The sequence below is a fragment of the Harpia harpyja genome, chromosome 11 (assembly GCF_026419915.1).
Source record: "Harpia harpyja isolate bHarHar1 chromosome 11, bHarHar1 primary haplotype, whole genome shotgun sequence".
NCBI lineage: Eukaryota > Metazoa > Chordata > Aves > Accipitriformes > Accipitridae > Harpia > Harpia harpyja.
Window position 1 is genome coordinate 42,780,508 of NC_068950.1, and position 20,493 is coordinate 42,801,000.

At 43.7% G+C, this 20,493-nt stretch overlaps 1 protein-coding gene across 6 annotated transcripts in view; it reads left to right on the forward strand.

The window, feature by feature from the left end:
- Positions 1-15,893, forward strand: part of PATJ (PATJ crumbs cell polarity complex component) — a 157,317-nt gene extending 141,424 nt beyond the window's left edge. For 3 of the 6 annotated variants that reach the window (XM_052802446.1, XM_052802450.1, XM_052802447.1), the window contains 7 exons: positions 2,762-2,879; positions 4,449-4,489; positions 4,778-4,900; positions 5,981-6,085; positions 9,401-9,504; positions 11,210-11,333; positions 13,137-15,893. In XM_052802446.1, coding sequence (XP_052658406.1) covers positions 2,762-2,879; positions 4,449-4,489; positions 4,778-4,900; positions 5,981-6,085; positions 9,401-9,504; positions 11,210-11,333; positions 13,137-13,283 — 762 coding nt within the window. In that variant the 3' untranslated portion in view covers positions 13,284-15,893. The remainder of the gene's footprint in view (positions 1-2,761; positions 2,880-4,448; positions 4,490-4,777; positions 4,901-5,980; positions 6,086-9,400; positions 9,505-11,209; positions 11,334-13,136) is intronic. The other 3 variants (XM_052802449.1, XM_052802451.1, XM_052802452.1) reach the window with 3 other exon arrangements.
- Positions 15,894-20,493: the final 4,600 nt, after the last annotated feature.

The following is a 20,493-nucleotide window of genomic DNA, read 5'->3' on the forward strand; positions in this document are numbered from 1 at the left end:
TGTACAAAATGGAGCTGTGAAGGGCAAGGCACGGGGACAGTGCACAGGCTTGCACATGAGGCTCAGTCCTTCCATAGATGCTTACTGCTGAGGATGTGGAACAAAATATTTTATCGCCATAATTTTCTGTGCTGAACTGCAAAGTAAGTGTCATGCTGAAATGCTGATTAAGTAGAAGAGCTAGTTAATGTATTTTTTTGTTTAAGGAGTGTCTTCCTGAGACACACCAAAAATATGTAATATATTTCTCAAATGATGATGTCCAGAAATTTTTTTAGACCTACAAAAAATGCTGAATGTCTTTTCTGCAGCTGTTTTGTCAATCAAAATGAGTTAATGAAACTGAACTGTATCTTTGCCTATCTTATGGCAGAACCACATGAGAGCCGCTTTGCTCTCAAAGAAAACACAGAGCAATTTCCTGCTTCACTTGCTTTTTACCTGAAGCGAGGACAACAATTCATTTTTCAATCAGTGCAGGGCTTTTCCCCTCTCCCCGTGCCCCCCAATCAGCTCGGACACCGATACCATTAGTATTAAAGTCCAAGTACTACAAGGGAGAAAAACAAGGCAAGATGACTTAGAAAACTTTTTTAAAATGGATTTTCCTTCCGAAGACTGACTGCTTTGCCATGATATTTAAGCTGCCAATGTCCCCGAGCGAGACAAGCCGTGGTTCGCAGCAGTGCTATTGCTATGGAGTATTTTGCCCCCTCTCTGCCCAGGGGCAGCTGTCGGGGACCCGGGGAACATTGCCCACACACTTCCCTCTCACACTGATGTGTGAGCAGGCAGGAGAGGCTGCACACCGGTGGGATCCAGCCCAGCCGCCACAAGTGCTAAAAGAAGGGCTTAGTTTTGGAAACGGAGAGGAGGAGCCGTAGGAGGCTTAGCGGTGACGTGAGTTAAAGCAGGAATGCTTTTAAGGAGGTCAGTAAGAGGGGAGGCTTGTCCTTGATATCGTGCATGAACAACCCAAAAAGGGCGCCAAAATCATAAGCATGTGGCGTGATTTCTTGACTTTCCAAAGGCCAGCAGCGATCCAGCCTGCTGTCTGGGTGGGTGAGGTATCAGGAAGGGCTAAAGCCATGCGGGAACAGCCGGGCTAAGCCCAGCTTTAAAAATAATGACTAAACATCATTGGAGAAACATCTGCACTGCATGCAGCAGGCAAAGAGAAATGAAATAACAGAGGGAAATTATACTGATTGCATTAAGGAAAGACAGCAGTCTTGAGTATTACTTTTTTTTGGTCATTGTATCAACAGCTAGCCTAAGCAAGAGCAATGTAATCAAAAAGTGACGGTTAAAAATTATCCACCCAGTTTTACTGTGTAAAACTCATAGCTGAAAGGGAAGCAAAATGCCGTAGTATCTAACATGATTCTAGGTAGAAAGTCAGATCAAACAGCGGCATCCCCCTTTCTTTGTAGCGTAAGAGGCTTTTACAGGAACCTAGTAATTTCTGTATTTCTTTTAATACAAGAAATCTTAATTGCTGTTCTAAATGCAGAGTCATTTTAGAGTCTTCATCTCACTGCTCCTAAGTGACTTGGTAATTTTGAAAACTGAATAAATGTTTCTCAGCAAAACCGTTCCAAGAGTTATAAAAATATTGGCACATAATACAGCAAATCAGCTTGAATGATTTGCACAACTGCGAGCGATGTTTTAGAAGCTGCTGGCCAAGAGCATCCAGAACTTTTGTCCTCACTTGGCTTTTTTCTTGGTTCGTTGCATACCTTTAACAGTAGAAATATAAGCCTTGTGGTGCAGGACAGTGATTTCTTTCACGCGCATTGCAAATTATGTTAACTGACCCATGAATTGGCAACTAGAGGTGGAAATTGTGCTCTGCCTGTTGTTCATCACTGACAGCTGCACGCTGGTCAGTTAGGATAAATGCTGCCAGAGCTTTTGATTCACCACCTAATGCATTTAGAGGGAGAAAGCTCTGCTGTGGGCAGAGAAGTATAGACCAGATCTTTGTTTTGTATAAGGCGGCTTAGTTGAGAAGGTCTGGCCCTCGGTGAAACCTGTCGTTCAGACGCATTTCCTAAATTGATAATGAAGTTTCCTCGAGGGGCAGAGTCTGAAGATAAAGGCAGATACGGAAATAGGGAAAAGGAGGGCTGGAAATGGATGGCCAAGAATTGGTAACATGCAGAAGCAGCTATCTTTGGAGGCTCTCCCTTTTGTCACCTGGCATGTTATTCTGGAAATAAAAGTAGGTTCTTGGTCAAATGAAAGGAGCGGGGTCAATTACAGGACCTTGTAATCAGATAATATATTCAGCTAAAATAACAAAGCCTGTAGATTACTGCCCTGTAACGAGGTGAGTGTAAGTGAGGTGCCTGCTGGGTGCATCGTGGGGACGATGCCCACAAGCTGTAGCAGCAGCCATCATCTCCCCTTCTCCTCAGGTTTGGAGACACATTGGGAAGAAGCAAAGGAGGGGGTTAATCCTTCTTCCTTAAGCCCTCTAGAGCAGACCTGAACAACACAGGCATTAGGTGTGCACGTTAGGGAGTGAAGTGCAGTTGTGCAGTGAGCAGCGCTGTGGATGTGCCTACAACTCGGGGATGGATTTTGGTAGGTTCCCCCTTTGGAAATGAAGTTGGAGGGGTTTGCACTTGCGTGGCTGATGTGGTATTTCCAGTCTGGTTGGCACAGAGCACAGCTGCACCCGTATGTTGCAGGAACTGGTTTAAAGTTAACGTTTGGGTTTGACTCACGGGTTTTGATTTATTTTTAACTTCAGGCGAGCCAACAGAGTGTCCATAGCCACTTCCACCCTGCGCTTGCTCCGGTCCTCTCTACCTTACAGAATTTTGTCGGCACAAAAAGATCTTCAGCAGATGTGTCTCAGAGAAACTCAGGTATAAACTGGGTGGCTGTCAGAATAGCTGCGTGTTATTTGCTTTATATCTGTGCTGTTTTAAAAGCAAAACTGAATACTTGAATCTGGTTTTCCTACTCAGCCTCCCAGAAGACGTACCACTGATGTTTTAAGACCTGAACACTTTCCAGCAGATGACATTATTTTTATGTCTACCAGTAGAGTAATGGCTCCTCTATTTTAAGTGCAGAATTCCTGCGCCCCGCTATTCCCCGACGTCCTTGTCAGAGGCTTAGCACAGGCAAGGTTCTCGCATTAGAAACAGTTTTCTCAGGGAATAAAGCTGCCACCACTTCATTTATATCTTTGTTGCTCTTGAGCGTATAAAGGGGTGTTTTGTAATGAGAAAGTCACAATGCCCAGTTTGCAATTTGCAGGTTTAGCAAGTGCTAAATCTACAACCTGCAGTAGCTTGTGGAGAGTCTGCTCATTTGTGTGCTCTGACCTGCGTCAGAAGTTGGTAACCTTTGCTCGTGTCTGACCACGGGCAGAAGTACAAGACGTTTCTTCTGCCAGTTTGCACGCACTGGTGGAGGTGTGTGGCTTTTTGGGCAGCCTTCCTTGTGCCATTTTGAAGGGCCCTGCAGCACTGAGAGTGCATGTCTGCACACCCTGATTCGGCGTCCCTGGGGCTGGGCTTCTCGCTGCCGCGGACCTCGCAGCACCTCGGCAATCCTGCCTTGGGTACTCAGAGCAGATATCTGCACAAGCACACATGCGTGGCAGTGGGAAATACCGATATGTATTATTAAGAATCATTAACTTCTGAAAGAGACTAATTCTGCCCGCCTTCTAAAAGGTTCTTAAAATAGTTTAATTAAAGCTGATAGAATTAGGGGTTGGTATGGCAGAGCCCAGGACGTGACTACACCATCAGCTTGTTAGGCTGTTTGGTCCCAGTTTGAATGATTCCTTTGAAGTGACCCCCCTTTTCTTTTTTCTTGGTTTTTTTTCTTGGTTTTTTTTTCTTGGTTTTTTTTTCTTGGTTTTTTTTTCTTGTTTCTTTTTTTTTTCTTTTTTTTTTTTTTTTAATATATTTTGAGTATTTTTAAATGTCCTATGGCTTGATATATGCCAGCCAGACTTCCTGGCTGCCTGTTATTTACTAATACAGCACAAATTAGAAGAGGAAATCAATGGAACCTCAACACTCTCAGACCAGCCGTGTGCCCTACCCTTTGTGGTAGGGACACTGTGATTTATGAATAATAAGCCAATCTTTAATTGAGTGAAATGCACAGTAGGGCTTTTCTTCAGGCCGGCAGAGTGCTGCTATTCAATAGATTGTGGTGAGCAGCCGCTGTGCTACAATGGGTGTCACGGTGGCATCCGTCAGCCGGAGTGATTACATCCGTATTCATCTCTGGGTGAAACAGAAATCCCATCCTCCTCACGTGAGCAGCGCTGCCTGGTTTGGCACAGGAAGGCTTCGCTTCTGCTTGGTGATAACTCTTGACTAGGCAGCAAGGGACCATTGTCACCTGACAGTGTTATCTCTTAATTATATTATCTCTTAATTACAGAAGCTAATTGTTTGTTTCTTTATTAGTAGGAGCAGATATGGGCCCAAGGACTGTGGAGATAACAAGGGTCAGTGAGTTATTTTCTATCAATTCAAAAAGCTGACACCTTTAACTGAAGTTGTTAATTTTTGTAGTGTTTCTCAGAAGTAAAATTGCATTGTTTATGTTTGCAATAGGTTGTTGGATGTACGCCTGTGTAATGGGGCCTGCGTGTGTGAGGATGCGTGTGTCTGTCAAACCTATCTATTTTCTCCCTGTTTCATAAATCAAATGAGCCAGTTATTGCTATACGCTGAACAGTGACCTCTACAAGTTGCTCCAATTGCAAATGTTGTTTTGTTTTGCTTTGTTTTAGGGACCAAATGACGCACTTGGTATCAGTATAGCAGGAGGGAAGGGAAGTCCATTAGGAGATATTCCCATCTTCATTGCTATGATTCAAGCCAGCGGTGTGGCTGCACGTACCCAAAGACTCAGAGTGAGTAGAGGGGTCCTCTCAATATTTCCTATTTCATCTGCCATGTGTCCCACAGAGAAGGAGCCTCAAGCAGTTCTGTATATGCCATCACTTTGTAATGTCTCATAGGTTACTCTGCCTCTTTGTATATAAAACCAAAACCAAAACAAAAAAAACAAAAGCTGCCCTTCTCTTCCCTTTTTAATTTTATTTCATCTTGGGATAATGGCAATTGTTGCCCACATTGGAAAAGTGACGTTAAGAGAAAGAACATAAATGCATTTGCAGTGGTCTTTGAATGTATGTGTTCATCCAGACCCAGGGAGGGCAGCAACAGGCTCTCTGGAAACCACAGGTATTTTGGGGACTGCAGACGAGCTCAAACCAGGTAGAAACCAGATTGGAAGTTGGTTATTTGATCTTAAGGCCCTTATAAAGAAATGCCAAAATAAGGCACTTATATCAGACCCACAGGATATGTGGGTTTGCAGGACTGACCGTGGTGAACACTTTCAGTTTTGCAGAGAGTTGTAAGGAATCATTAGTATTGAAAAGAACTTACTATGCAGATACATAGGATTGCTTTGGCCCATGAGATTCATTAGTACATGCTGCTACATTCATGCCATGTCTCTAATAGAATTACACAATAGCACTAAGTGCCAGGGTCAAGATCATTTTTATGTATTAGAAGAAGAAATCATCTAGGTTAATTAGATTAATATCAGAAGTGCTTGCTTTCCTATACTGCATGCAGCATGTGCATACATAATCTGTAAGAATATGAACTTGTCTGCACATATGAACACAAATGAATCCTTTCTGGGTGGGAGGACAGCAATTCACTTTCTCTGCTTGCAAATGGAAATAGTAAACTACAACCCATCTTTGTTTCTCTGATCGCATTGTTATTTTTAAAAAATCCTTTTTGTACTTGCTCTGAAGAATGGTAAATGATCACTAGCAATGCAGAATTCTCACAAAAGGGATCCTGCAAAAGAGAAGCATGACTGTGCAGTGCCAAGTTCACGAGAATTTTAAGCATTCTTAATTTTAATTTTCCCTAATGCTAGTAATTTTCCATTACTGTTGTACTTTTAGGTTGGAGATCGGATTGTCAGTATTAATGGGCAACCTTTGGATGGGCTGTCTCATGCAGATGCGGTTAATCTACTAAAGAATGCTTATGGGAGCATTATCCTGCAGGTATGGTGATAAATTGAACATGCAGCTGCATGAGGGTAGATAAATGGCATTCGGGGAAAAAAAAACCCTAAGCATCACTGGCACAAGGCATCACAGAATTGCAGGGTGCTTGCTGATGGGAATTACACAGAATGAAAGCAAGAAATAATTTTCATTCAAAAATTCTTTATTGCCATTCATACAGGCTGTGAGCATGATTATATAAAAGCGTAACAAAGAGAACAAAATAACTTGTTGCTACACATGATAAATCAACAAGCTTGCAAGTTTTTTTTGATTTGAAGTTAACTAGGAACAAGAAATTACGTATGTGTATATGTGTGCATGCATGTAACTAGACTGTGACCAAACTGTGACCAAACTGCCCACAGTGTTAATTTCCTTGTTCTTGAAAGGGAGAGAAGAAAGAAATGCTAGCAGTATTTAGTAAAAATGATAGCATCACCATTAAGACAGTGCTGCCTAGAATAGATTATTCTACAGGTAATGAATAATGACACTCAAGAGAGAAAAAACAGTGTTATCACTGCCATGTTTATACATGTTCTGCCACTTTGGTTCTAATTGCTGCTTGCCACTATATTCATCTTTAGTTTATTTTTATGTTTACACAAAGAAATGGGAAAAATACTTGCCAGAGAGAATTCAAAATACTACTCATTTGCAGAATTATTGTAACAATTGGAAAACAAGCTTAAGACGTACCACTAAAATCTACTCTAATTTTCTTTATCATCACAGCATATTGGATTAGAACACATCTTGAGAGAATTTTTTGCAAGCTTCTTGCTTGCATTACAACACAAATGTGACTATAAAAAATGGGGAAAAAAAGAAAAAAAAAAGGAAATGAAATTATAATAAACTTAGTTTTAGACTTGCTTATTCTTTGTTTTGTCTGTCCATGAACTGCTGACCTGGTACGTGATGAGCCAGTTCCAGAGCAGATGGTGTACTTGTGTAGTTCCATTGAAGTCAAAGGAAATACACAGATATACACCAGCTGAGAATTTTCTGTTAAATTATAGTTATCATATTGTTACTAACGTTGAGTAATTTCACTTTTCGTGTCAACAGTATTCCCTGAATAGAAAATGAAAGCTTGCTGCAGAACCCAAAATTGCTAATCTTGAAAGCTGTAATACAGCGTATTCCACCTCATCATGTATTTAAAAATATTCCTGATGAAGCACGCTGTCAGTTGGTCGCTCACATAAACAAAGAGGTGGTTCTAGAAATGTCTTTGGGTTTGTCAGTTGATGGTTTTTCTTCCACATTTTTGCTGTCTAGCTTAAAATGGGCTTAATACTTTTTACAGATGATACAGGTTTATTCTGATAGAATAGAGTCTATTTTCTTCTATTAAAAATGTGTTATGTGAAGGTGGGATGTTATATTTTAATACCAGCAGGGCCTAGTGTCGAAGCCCTGCCGTAAGCGTGGAGATACAGTTACCTGACATGCTAACTGCAGGTACTACTCAATCACCAGATTGCTTTTTTTTTTTTTTTTTTTTTATTAAAACAATCTAAATGGAATAATCCTATCGCTGTGATAATCATGACTGATGTGTCATTAAGTAATTCTATTTATTATCAGGTTAGACCACTTCATGGCAAACTGCTTTGAAAGGTCAGATAATTGCGTTCAGTGGGGTGGAAAGGCTTATTATCAGTACGTCCTGGGAAGGATGGTAAAGGAGTTTGCAAATGCTGTTTGCAAATGGGAGATTAGGGTCTCAGGGGAACAATCATCCCTTTCGGCTGTTTTGATGCTTTGGTTTAATTTAATTTCTTTTCTGCAGGTGTAGTAATGAGATAAGGGGAAGCTTTTTTACAAGGTTGTTGAACTCTGATACGTTCTTACTGCCAACTGAAGATTTTTGAATATAGATTTATTTTGCCCTCATTTTATTTAACAACAAAATATGACAAATACTGGTTGGCACTCTTTCCCCTACTGCAACGGGAAGGAAAACTTAACGGTGTCTTTGCTGGCTGAGCCAGGTGCAGCTATCTTGTCTGCTGGACCCCTTCATTTAGGGCATCCAAGAACCTGAGTCCTGGGATGCAAAATTTGCATGAGAACTAATCTTCCTTCCTAGAAAATGCTACCACCCTCTCGGCTCCAAGTGATTAGAAAGAGGGAAATATTGTTGTGGAAGAATTGTGAGCATTCATTTAAAACGGGGGATTTATATGATGGATTTTTTTTTCAAATAGGTACATTTCCCGTAAGCCATGTTCACAGCAAGGAGTGGAAAAAGTACCTGTTAATTTTGATAAAATAAGGCCATAGATAGCTAGAGGAAATATTGAAAATATACTTACTGGGTATTTCTCACTGTCTCTGAGCCGAACTCCTGCGCTGTACAGTAAATGTCAAGCAGAGAAGAAATCTCATGACAAGGAAATGGAGTTAGGGGATAACCATGGCATGTAGTTGTTAGGAAATTGATGTCCTTTCAGCTGTAAATACTTAAAATCCGAATCACTTCATAGTGGTTTCCTCGAATTTTTTCCAGAAAAAGCAAAGAATAGAAAATTAGCATGCAATGAAAGGTTAGGAAAAAAAGCTAGAGTGGGCAATGACACTTGGTGTTTAATAAATCCCACTGGGCCTGCAGGCTACAAGCTTTTATCCTTATGAAGCTAAACGCCTGTGAATGGCAAACCCCAGACCTCAGCATGCAAGTAACTGTGTTCTCAGTACGGCTATAGTCATATTTGTAACTTAACGTATACAACATTGATATGGTTGCTTTAAAAAGCCTGAGCAAGTTTGCTGCCCCACAGCCTGTCAAAATGTCATTAACTCTATTAATTACTGTGTGGTGGCAATTCATGATGGCTTTAGAATGACGCAGGAGCCAGAACTGGGAAGTTTAAGAATCCAGTTTGTTGAATTCATGCTGGAAATTGCAGAAGAGTTGAAACCAAGGATTAATTTCTTCCCTGCTCAGCAAACAAACCAATCTGAGGTATTTCAGGGCATTTGCCCAACAGTCCCTTGGATCTCTGTATTTTGTCAAAGGCTAAGGTGCTCTCTGTGGGATACCTTTCCTTTCAAGCCCAATTCTGGACACCTTTTGTTGACTCTGAGATGTACCTATTTCCTTGACAAAGTAACCTCTTTCTCTGGATTATCCAGAAAGACTGTTCCCCTTTGCTCAGCATCTGAGAGATAGTCATGTAAAGGCAAGAGGAAGCTTTAGCAGCTGATTTTCCTGATGTATCAGCTATTTTCTATATAATTAGCCAAGACGTCTGGTATTAAGTGAACACACATAGTATTTCATTGCATCCTTCTGTTTAGGTTGTGGCTGATACCAACATCAGTGCCATTGCTACCCAGCTGGAGAGCATGTCTGCAGGATGCAACCTTAACTCTTCTTCTGACCATCCTTCTGAAGATCCCGAGTAAGTTCATACTTAGTCTGCATAACTGGGGTGGATTTCTATGCACCATGCAAGGGAAAAGCCTAGGGTGGTGAAGGAGGACTCTCCTGTTGCTTTTCTCTCTAATTTTCCATCACCTTTAAAATGAAAACTGTGACCTTCTCCAAGCTGATTATGAACGCGTGTCCATCTTCACCTGGTGACAGAAATTGCTTGAGTAAATAAGCACAAAATGTGTTTCCAGGCACTAGTTCTGGACATTTTCAAAAAAAATTGTCTCCCTTCTTTTCTAACATGTTATGCTGACATAACAGTTCTGCCCTTGTCTGTTGGCTTCCTTGTCTGAAAGGAGTTATGATCGTAGCAATTTGAAATAATTTGTCATTGGCAGACTAAGGCAAGAGGTGTTAAAAAGCCTGGTATCAGAGACAAATGTTTCAAAACATGTCCCAGAATTTTCTTTGTCTTTTGAATCTTTTTAGCTTTACAAATCGAAAAAGTCTGATTAAAAAATTTTCTACTTACAGCACTTCTGTATGGTGATAGAAGTTAGAGATCTAGCCCTCCCATGGCCATGCATCATTCTCCATCGTGTGCTTTTTAGGGTAGCTTATAGCATTCCAGTTATCATTTTGAAATTCATTTGATCTTCATTTTGGTTCATTAGCTTCATTATGTTCTTCATTTTCGTTCCTTGATTCATTATATTTATTTTAAGAAGCTGAGATGCAAGTTGCTGCCCTACCTCAGGGGGTTTTGAGTATAAAAGTTAAGCTATTTATGCTGCATTCTCTAGTCTTACCATGTGAGATTCTGTTTTTATTGCTGCTCTCAAAGGAGAATTGCTTACTTCATAAAAGGATTTGTGTTCTCTTTTCATATCAAAATAGTAAGGAAATTCGAATGTGAAAATATGAAGCAGAATTAGGTAGGCATATGCATTTGTTCTTTCCTAAAGAAATGGCTAGATACTAGTTATCATAGGCTACACCTTTATAGAGGTGGAAGATGCCAAACAGCTTTTGTCCATAATAATTCTTTCCAAATATGTAGAAATTACTTTTTCAAATTTGAGATGGATATATACGTGAGTGGTCTAATTTCCACCAAAAGTTTTCCTTTGCTCAACGTAGACAGTAAAAGCCCCTGAAGAGAGGTCAGGCTCAAAGCAATGCACTAAGTGAGGGGCTCTGGAGTCAGCCTCTGGGGTTACGAGGCACAGGGATGCAGGTCAAATATAGGTTGTTAAAAAACAGCCCAAAGAGCCTGCAGTAGAGCTGAGACTAAACACAAGTGTTCCTGGCTGCACCCTGTCTATTAGACTCATTCCTCTGAAGTTATAAAATAAAATTATGCTGTAAGGAAATTGTTGCAGTTGCCACTTATACAGACTAAAGATGACAGCTTGGCTGGTAAGAAAGCAAACTCTCCTTTACGTACGTGCAGCGACTGCAGATGAGGGGAGTCTCACTTCTGCATCAGAGATAAGTGCTCTTTTTGAGCTCTTATTAAAAATAAGTATTTTCAAAGCGAGGGGCTGAAGTACACGGAACAGCATTTGAACTCTGGGCTGTGCAGGAGTGTGTTTCAATGCAAGGGCAAGAGTCATGGTTTGTGACTGTATGAAAAACTTCTTGACAGATAAATATCTCTGTAAGTGTTCCTTCTGCATAAAGTCCCTAGAGACAGACTTTGCTATTCTAAGTGATATTTATTGTGTTTTCAGAGCACCTCAGCCTAAGATTATTACTTTGGAGAAAGGCTCTGATGGACTGGGATTTAGTATTGTAGGGGGGTATGGAAGTCCCCATGGAGACCTGCCCATTTATGTCAAGACTATATTTGCCAAGGTATCTTTTTTTTTTTTTTCCCCCTCCCTTTTTCTGTATTATCTTTAAAAGTAAACCTAAGATTTGGCTTGGATAATATATTATGTAGTAGAAAGCAAAATGTACTAAGTGCATTGATGTGAGTAAGTGGACCCAGAACTCACAGCCAGCTTCTCAGTTTATATTTCACATTACTGATGGCTGAAACAAGATACTTTATCTCAGCAAAATTGCTCTGTGTACTTGGGAAACTTGGTTTTATACATTAAAATATTTATAAGGCAGTTTTATATCTGTAAATCTCAAAGAGCCTTCCAAGAGGTATGGAGGCATCACTTTTCCCACTGTACAGAAGAGGAGGCAGTTGCAGAGATGCTGTATCTTTGTGACTGAGCTTTAGCTGGAAAACCAGCAATAAGCTCCTGTGCTCAGGTAGTCACCTCAATGAGAAAAAACACCGAAATAGGAAAACGCCATACTTTGTAGCTTGATAATGAATTGGCTTACGCATCAGTGCTGGCTTTAGTTATTCTCCCTTGCTTCCAGCTTCTCTCTCGTGCGTCTCCGTGAGTACTCCACTCCCATGTGCTGGAGCCGCTCACGGCACGGCCGTCTCAGCCCATCTCTGACCCCAACCCTGAGTGTTGGGGAGGACTTGGGGGTCCCAGCCAGGTACAGCCGTGGCTGTGGCCACCGAGGCTGAGGAAAAAACATAGTACAGCACAGCCCAGCCTTGAGGCAGACAGCCCCGGAATGGCCACTGGTGTGGAGGGAGAAGTGCCCCTTTTCCCACCCATTCCCTTGCTAGAAATGTGCTCAGGGTGGGCCAGCAAGATACGTCGGGCATGGCCGTGTGAAGGGAGTTCTGGAAATGGGGGGGAGGAAAGGAAAACAGTGGAAATTAGGGATACTTTCCATAAAGTAACTTCAAAGTCAGTCGCACACAGTTGCTTGTCCCGTGCCTACTTGCTGTCACTTGTGTCAGCACGTCTGGCAGGGTAGATGATATAATTAAGAAAACTTTGTCTGAAGGTGGAGTAGAAGTCATGTCTCCTCTGCTTCTGTGATTCAGGGGCTCAAACCACAAATAGCTGGTTGTCTTAAAATTTGCAATTATTAACATGGGAAGATACTGTTTCTTTAAACTGATGCTTAGATTTACAAGTTTCTGGATGTGAGCACAGCTGAGAAACCCTAAGTGGAAGCTAGAATACACTGCAGTCACTGGTGGGGTCACGGAGCAGAAACGGACACCATGAGCTGACCCCTGGGCAGGGCAGGGCTCAGGATTTAGGTAAAAGAGCTGCACTGAGGCCTCTGGAGGACAACAGCCATTTCTAAAGCTCTGTGGGAGCTTCTCAGGACCTTCAGTGGAGCCCAGCTCCATCCAGGGCTTGGGGCAGTGCCCAGGCTGTTCTGCTGCATGAGCTCTGCGTCCCGCTCCCTCCCCATATTTTAACCCGTTTCTCAGCACTGGCTGCGGAGTACATTTAAACGCTGCTTCAACAAGCCTCTCCATAATCAGAAAAGCCAGAATGAGTCTTTACGCTGCAGTTTTTTCAGGGATGAGCCGATTCTCTTCTTCCCAGGGGTGTACCACCTGCCTGCGCTGCCCCAGACCTTGCAGGGTTGGGTAAGCGGGGTCAGCGATGAGCAAGGGTTGAAGCTCTCAGGGAGACTTCAGCACTGTCACTTCCCATGTCCCCCACCCAGTTACGGTGGGATTTCCAGTGCTGCATCCCTCCTCATTTCATCCATCAGCATTATGAGAGACGGGAGGGCTCCGTGCTACCAGCCGCTAACGAATCACTTTGCCGTTTGCAGGGAGCAGCTGCGGACGATGGCAGACTGAAGCGTGGTGATCAGATTTTAGCAGTTAACGGGGAAGCTTTGGAAGGTGTTACTCATGAGCAAGCTGTAGCTATTCTGAAGCGCCAGAAAGGAACTGTAACATTAACGGTGTTATCATGAATGTCATTGCGCTTGCGGAGATAAAAACAATTATTTTAGAACATCAGTAGAGCTATAATAATACTGCTCAGCCCTGAGCAGGATGTAAAGCAAACCCTGGCAAAAATGAATTAGTATTCACCCCATTGCCAGAAAGGGTAGTGTGCATCTCGAGCTTCATTTAGCCTTCCGCATTTATCAACCTTTCTCCCCACCCTCCCCTACTTCTGGTGGCTTTTGAGGTTTCTCTGGACAAGTTTAATTAAGAAACTTCAAAGAACAATATCCATTTTAGTTTATTTATACATCAGTTTATCCCCACTAGTCTGAACCCCAGTTACAATCGCTGAACCTGGAATCAGTTCGCACACAAAAGAGAATTTAGATCATCAACTGATCTCATCTGATGAGCAGAAATAAATGCCGAGTGACTTGTCATCTCACTCATGATTTACTTATGCTAATTGTCCTTTCAAGTATGCCAGAAAACATTAGCAATGTAATTAAATTACCACTGTTCCAAATGATGAAATATCAAATTCTCCTCTGGGAAATTATTTGTGCTCGGCACAGTAAGTCTGATAGTCAAATGTGAACTTCTCATGTTTATCTCTTTGGGTAGGTCTCTGGAAGTTAGTCAGAGGTAATTACTGTGATGTGTCAATTTGCAGCCTTTAGCATGAAAAATAAACTAGGGGAGAGGGAAATCTATTTTTTTAGGCTTTTAAAATGTTTGAGCCTTTTCAGATATTTAGGCAGCATGAACAACAACAACCTATCTTGTTCTATTCTAATTATATTTTTAAAGAAGAAGAAACGTGCTGATATATGCCAGGCATGTTGCATACAAAGGCAGTTGTTGTTGTGCCAAGTTGCAGCATAATTGTTCATCCTGAAACTTTAATGAAGACAAAAAGTTTGCTTCGGCAATGTGATCCTGTAATTCTAGTAATGATGGTGAGCGGTCCCTCTGCACGTTGTCTTTAAGGCTAGATGAAGTTAATCCGAACTAGCAAACCGTTTTACATTTCCAAGAGTCTCCCCAGGATCAGATAGTGCAGGAAAAGTCTTTCACGGATCACAGAGGATGCTTCTCTCTTGGGGCTGCTGGAGTTCAATTTTGGATAATACCAAATAATACCAGGCAATGGTGAGATGATCGCTGCAGAAGACCGCTGCAGCAGTTTAAGAAGATGTCCTGCGAGTCGGACGGCTCAGTCGAAGCCCCCGACTATTTTTTTGTTTTAAGTTAAGCCAGGCAAGAGCATGCTGAAGCTGACAAGGAGCCTTCCCAAGCCCTGTCCCGCTCTGCGTGGTGGAGGTGGGATGCAGGAACGTTCAGCCGAAAGTTAGCAACTTCGTTACGTGTCGCAGCCATTCCTGCAGTGATTATATGACCGTGGCCTTAGTGATTTAGCAAATGAATTTGGCAGGCAGATTAATGGCAATGCAAGTCATTGTGGTTTAATCTTCCTATCCAGAGGAACACTAGGGTTTTAGAGGAAGCAGCCCAGTCTGATTTGGACTATTTGGTATAATTTATAATGATGATGTAGCTGGGAGAAATTAAGAGGGGGGGGGGTGAGTGTCAAAATTGGCTGCTCATTTTATGTGAAAAATCCCTGGAATTAAGTGGAAAGAAGATTCAAAATCTGCAGTATAAAAACTGAGTAGTGCAGGGTTTGTGTTAAAGGTACTGTTGTTCACTATGTTTTATCTAGAGTGGGTATTTCCCTATTTTACATGAAAGAACAGGTACTGAAGCGAGATGAACTACACTGAAGCAAGCTGTGGTTAGCTCTCGTTGAAACGGTTTTCCTTCTTTCATTGAAAAGTTTTCTTTAGGTAATCACAAAGTGCATTTAGCCTGCTGGAACAATTAGTGGGTATTCCATTAGCAGTGCCTGGAAGAGACTTCCCATTTTCGATGGATTCCCACTGTACTATTTGATTTGCCAAGTGAAGTGTTAGTGGAAACTTGATTGTAGATGCACAGAAATATGTCCAGATGTAGCAAATGGGAGAATTTTTAACAAACTGCCTTTGGTTGCAAAAGTATCCAAGGTATGCAGAAGTTAAAGGCGGGTAGGTGAAATGTGAACAGGTACCCACAGAAATACTGTATGGAATCTATGAACAAAATGTAATGATTCCTCTGTCTGATTATGTTTTTATAACTGTTGCATTCCTACTTTAAGATGTTGCCACATTTAATCTATGAAGTTTTACACAGCTATTTATTAGCCTATTATGCACATACTGTTCGTATACATAAAGAATAGAATTTATGGGCTGAGGTATTTTGCACTTCTCATTGCTCAGAATGAGAGAGAACATTTTCTGCTTCTTGTAATTTGCACTTTGTGTGTTGAATATATTACTGCCAAAAATTATATTGCAACTAATTGATAAACCAGTGACCATGCGGAGAAGCGTGTGCTGTATGTACAGGACCAAGTTAGACAATTAAATTTGCATTACGCTTGTCTGTTGAGGTGTTCTGGTTTGTTTAAAACTTTATTTCTGTGCAAGGGAAAAAGCAATTAAACCTCCTGATTGTATGTTTACGTATATCAGTAAAATGAGACATTTTATGACTTCAAAGATTCTAAATAAAGCTCGGTTACATAAGTAGTTGTGCTTTTTTTTTTTTTTTTTTTTTTTAAAGTCACTGTTAAAATCTATTGCATGAGATGTCTTTGTTTGCTATTCCAAGTAGGGCTCGTGATCGCCCTTCTCGGGGAGCAGGAGTGGCGGTCACCGTAGGAGTGATGGAAGGCTGCGGTGACAGCCAGCCAAGGCTCTGCATCCAGGTAGCAGGATTGCTCCCGAGTGAGACGGTCACAGGGAGCCATCCCGTGCACATCTGCCCTCCATCAGAAAGCTACAGCCACCCGTCTGGGTGGCTCTAGCCTGGTAAGTAGTTTTTAATCGGGGCAACACCAACAAAAACAGCTCGGTTGAGAGACCGGGGATCTGGTGCGCAGGCAGCAAAACCAGGGGATGAAGGCGAAGGTGCTGAGTGATAGTTATTGTGCCAGGAGGAATCAAAATCAACACGAAGGATGCTTGCAGGAGGAGTAGCTGTACCAGAGGTGGCTCGCAACCCTTCAGAGGTGCCACTCACCACCACTTCAGCTCTCATGTAGCGGTGGGAAGGGTTCTCCTTGGTTTGAGGACTCAGCTGTCAGAGCCTTTTCTTTCAGAGAGGCCACGTGCTGTTCACAATCCCTCCATCACCTTCCTCACCTGGAGAGACAGGGAATAACCTGCAGTCTGCAGTGACACCGTCGAGAACATCCTTGACATTACCAGGAGCCATCTTAGGACAGTTTGCATTTTTTGGCTAACTCTGCAAAGAAAAGGGCAAGTTATGCCTGTGTTTAGACTTCCTCCAAAGGCTGGGGTTGAGATGCTGTAAGTTTTTGTGTCCTCCCCACCACGTGAGCTTGCCAGGGAACAAAGCCCGTCCAGGCATGGTCCCCACTGCCCAGCACTGAGCTTCAGAAGCGCCTGCTGGGTGCAGCCCGACACCGTGCTCGGGCAGCGACGTGAACCGTGGTGGTGGAGGGTGCGCAGGTGCGGACAGCCGGTCAGCCCGGAGGGATGAGGGGACCCTGTCACATTGTACTGCTGCATAAGGAATCCCTGTAATGCCTCTAAATTCCCTGTAATTAATCCAATGGCGATTACTACCCTGGAAGTATGACATGTATAGAGCCTGTTGAGGTAATATGATTATGCCGAGATGGAGCAGTTAATGTACCTTCGCCTGAAAGAACTGGAATGAATTAATTTAACGTTACACATGTATAAAACATTAGTTTTTACAGTTGTGCTGAGCATTGATATATAATTCCATTACCATCTTTCTCCACGGTTTCACACTTCTACGTCCATAATTTAGCTGTATTTACATTCTGGTTAAACACTGTCACGGTCATTGTTTTTCCTCTTAGCAGCAATGGACATTTTGTTCTCTCTGTGATAGCTGGACCTTTTAGGATGGCAACAAATCAGAGAGCAGCATCCCAAATGGAAAAGGAACAAGGATCACCTTGACTTTGCCTTCAGCCTTGTCCAAGCGGGCTTCAAGGTCTCTGCTGCTTTCGCAAGTCTGGTGGGGTTGAAGCAGAGTTTATTCCTGATGCCTGCACAAAAAGGAAAATATGCAGTGGCAGCATAAAAACCTCTTTATTCCTGATAGCGCAGCACCTGCTGTAGGTGCTGTGCCTCTGTAACTGCTCAGTTAAAATTAAAAATCACATCCTAATCAAAGTAACCATACCAATTAAAACTGCATTGACACAGGGTTATTCTGCTGTTCTTCCCATCCGGGATGCCCTGGGCAGGATGCGGACCTGCTGAGCTCAGCTTTTCCTTGCCATCACGTCCTAGGAAATAGATTTTCTCTCCAGAAATGACACGACACGGCATTTGCTTTTACAAACTCATCACCAAGCTGCCACAAGGCGGTAAACCAAAAAAGAAGAGGTCCTTGAAGGTCTCCTTTTTCCTGAAAAAAATGTACTTTTTGGGAGGGTTACTTGTTTGCACCTCAAATAGAAATGGTCTCTTCCACCTCCTAAAGCCCTTTGTTGGCTTTTTTTTTTTCCTTTACTTCTTTTTTAACACTTTGTTGTGCAGGTATGACAGGCCATCTGCTGAAAAGAAACATAAGTGTAGAAGATGGGTTTCTCCTGGCTCTCGTTTGGAGCCTGGGAGCTCGTTTGCTGGAGGTTCTGGTTTACTTGTATGCAGCAGAAAAGGACCTGCAAATAAATTCCCCTAAATAGGAATATTACGCTATCCTTCCCTCCTTGCACCTCTCTGCCAGGTGGGCTTTTTTACAGACTTGTTTCCATTCAAGGAAAAAGGACACTGGATGCTCGTGTGCCGCGCTGCTCCAAAAATGCAATCTCAGCACAAATCTCCCTGGGGACGGGAGACGGCGAGAGCGTAACGCCGCACCTGGGAACTCCCACGAGACGCCCTCGCTGGCATTGCCAGCGGTCCCTGCCCCAGTTGCTCTGCAGGATTTCTTCTTGAGGATATACTGGCCTGGTGTCTGCTCACTGGAAAGGAACTTTAGCCAGTGAAAAGTGCATGGGGGATCGTGGTCGTCAGAGACAGGTTTATTTCTGAGCTGGGTCCTCTACTGCTCCTGGCAGAGAAGCAGGAATCAGTGTGCCGCTCCTGATGCTCACAAAAACCTGTTCGCTTGCTGCATCGGGGGGAGCAGATCAAACTGGGCAAATTATTATTATGTGGGCAAACATTTTGTAATATTGCTGGTTTTTAAATCGGGGAGTGGGGTAGCAAACGGGGATGGTTGCTGTCTGTGTTGGTGTTACCCTGTGCAGGGTAAAGCGTGAGCTGTTGGTGGTTGCGTGTTGTTTAACCCCCTCCACGCCAGACGTCCCCCTTGCAGGTCGCAGGTGCTGGGGTTACGTGGTCCCTGGTCTTTGGGTGACGCTTGGGTTTCAGTGACGTGTCAGCAGCTGGTCCTCATCTCCTCGACGGCTTGAGCCCACCCTGCCAGAGTTTTGAGATCCGCCCTTACCCTGCAGACCCACGGCTAAAAGCCTATGCTTCGTTTATCATATTTCTCTCATCTTTCTCAAAATGGGACTATAAACCTTTACGTGGAAATATTTGCCCTTGAAAACATAATATTCCCTACGAGCATTTTCAACTCTTAAGAAATCACTTAGTGCTTTTGTTATCCTTCTCTTCATCCCACCTAGCAGCGTACGGGGGAGACATTGTGTTCCCGAGCCCCTTGTGCACGGCTGCCATCGGCTGATGTCACCAGCGCTGGACCAAGGGATGTCACCAGCGCTGGACCAGGACGGGGACCTGGCGCATCCTCACCGAACTGCTACAGACACCAGCCAGGGAAAACTGCGCAGGCCCCGGCCGCAGCGGCTCCGGGCGTTGTGCTCCTGCTGCTTTTTCTGCTGAAATGGCACTAGATGGAGCAATTGACAAAATATTGTATTTCTGCTGCTTTCAGCCCGGGCTTGGTGGCCCTGCCGGAGGGGCTGCCCCAAGGGATGCTCCGAGGATACTCCGTCTTTTCCCCTGCAAATAGGTGGGTGCTGCAAAAAGGAGGAGACACCTCGGTACGACGATGAGAGATTTCTAGGAGATGAAATCACGGCCCATTTCACCCCTGCTGATAACTGTCCTCCATCCCTGGCAAAAGCAGGGCCAAGCGGCCCCTCCGTGCCGAGCCGTGGGGACAGGATGGGGTGCTGGGGGCCAGCTTGGTCCCACGGACCCCAAAGCAGAGGTGCTGTCGACGTGCCCCCATGGCAGCTCATTCCCCTGCAGCAAATAAATCTGCCTTTGCCACCGAGACATTCATCTCTTCTAATAATACTAAATTCTGCTGATAGTCACTGAACTGACACCATCTAAGCCGCCGATGGGGCAGTTTTTGGGTGATAAACCGAGAGGTGCTGATTTTCTCTGCCACCCGCATGGGCAAGACTGGAGGAGGAAAGAGAAAGCGGAATTTATTGCGTTTCACACCCTGTGCTTCAACTCGGACCCGGGAAAGCTGCCGGTCATCGGTTTTGCCTCTCCCCCAGCGTTAAGAGGTTCGTCCCAGCACCCAGTTGTCACCCCACGTGAGGAGGCAGCGGGCAGGAGCTGCCCGCAGATGTCAAAGGAGCTGAGCCAAGGCACGTCCCCACCGCCTGGGAACGGCCCGCTAATTTAATTAACCGCAAAGCTCGTGTTCACCAGTTGCATGGGGCTCTGCGTGCACATCGGGCTCGAGGTGCTCTGCTCCCTCCTTGTGCTTTGAACGTGGCCATGGCCCCGTTTCAGAGGCCGATGGAGATTTCTTGCCCGGCTCTCCCTGTGCCTGCGTGTCCCCCCCGGGGGTCCCGGCCCCGCTCCTGCCCTGCCAGAGGGAGCAGGGTCTTTCCCTACGCCACAGGCTGAGGATACCTGATATTTACAGCCCAAGAGATGACTTAACCTTTAACAAAAGCTAACTGCAATATTTAAAGTAGCCTGGATAACGTTAGCAAATAACTGCAATTCTTTTATCCCCTTTTCTGCACTATACGGTCCTAAGCCGATGCCGAGGAACCATCTGTATCCCTGCAGGGACAGCTTCGCCGTTTCTTTTCCCAGCCGGAGGCCCGCAGCCCCTCACACGAGACCCGTGATGTTTTTACCACCCGGCAGACGCAGGCGCTGAGCACAAGGCAGCCTT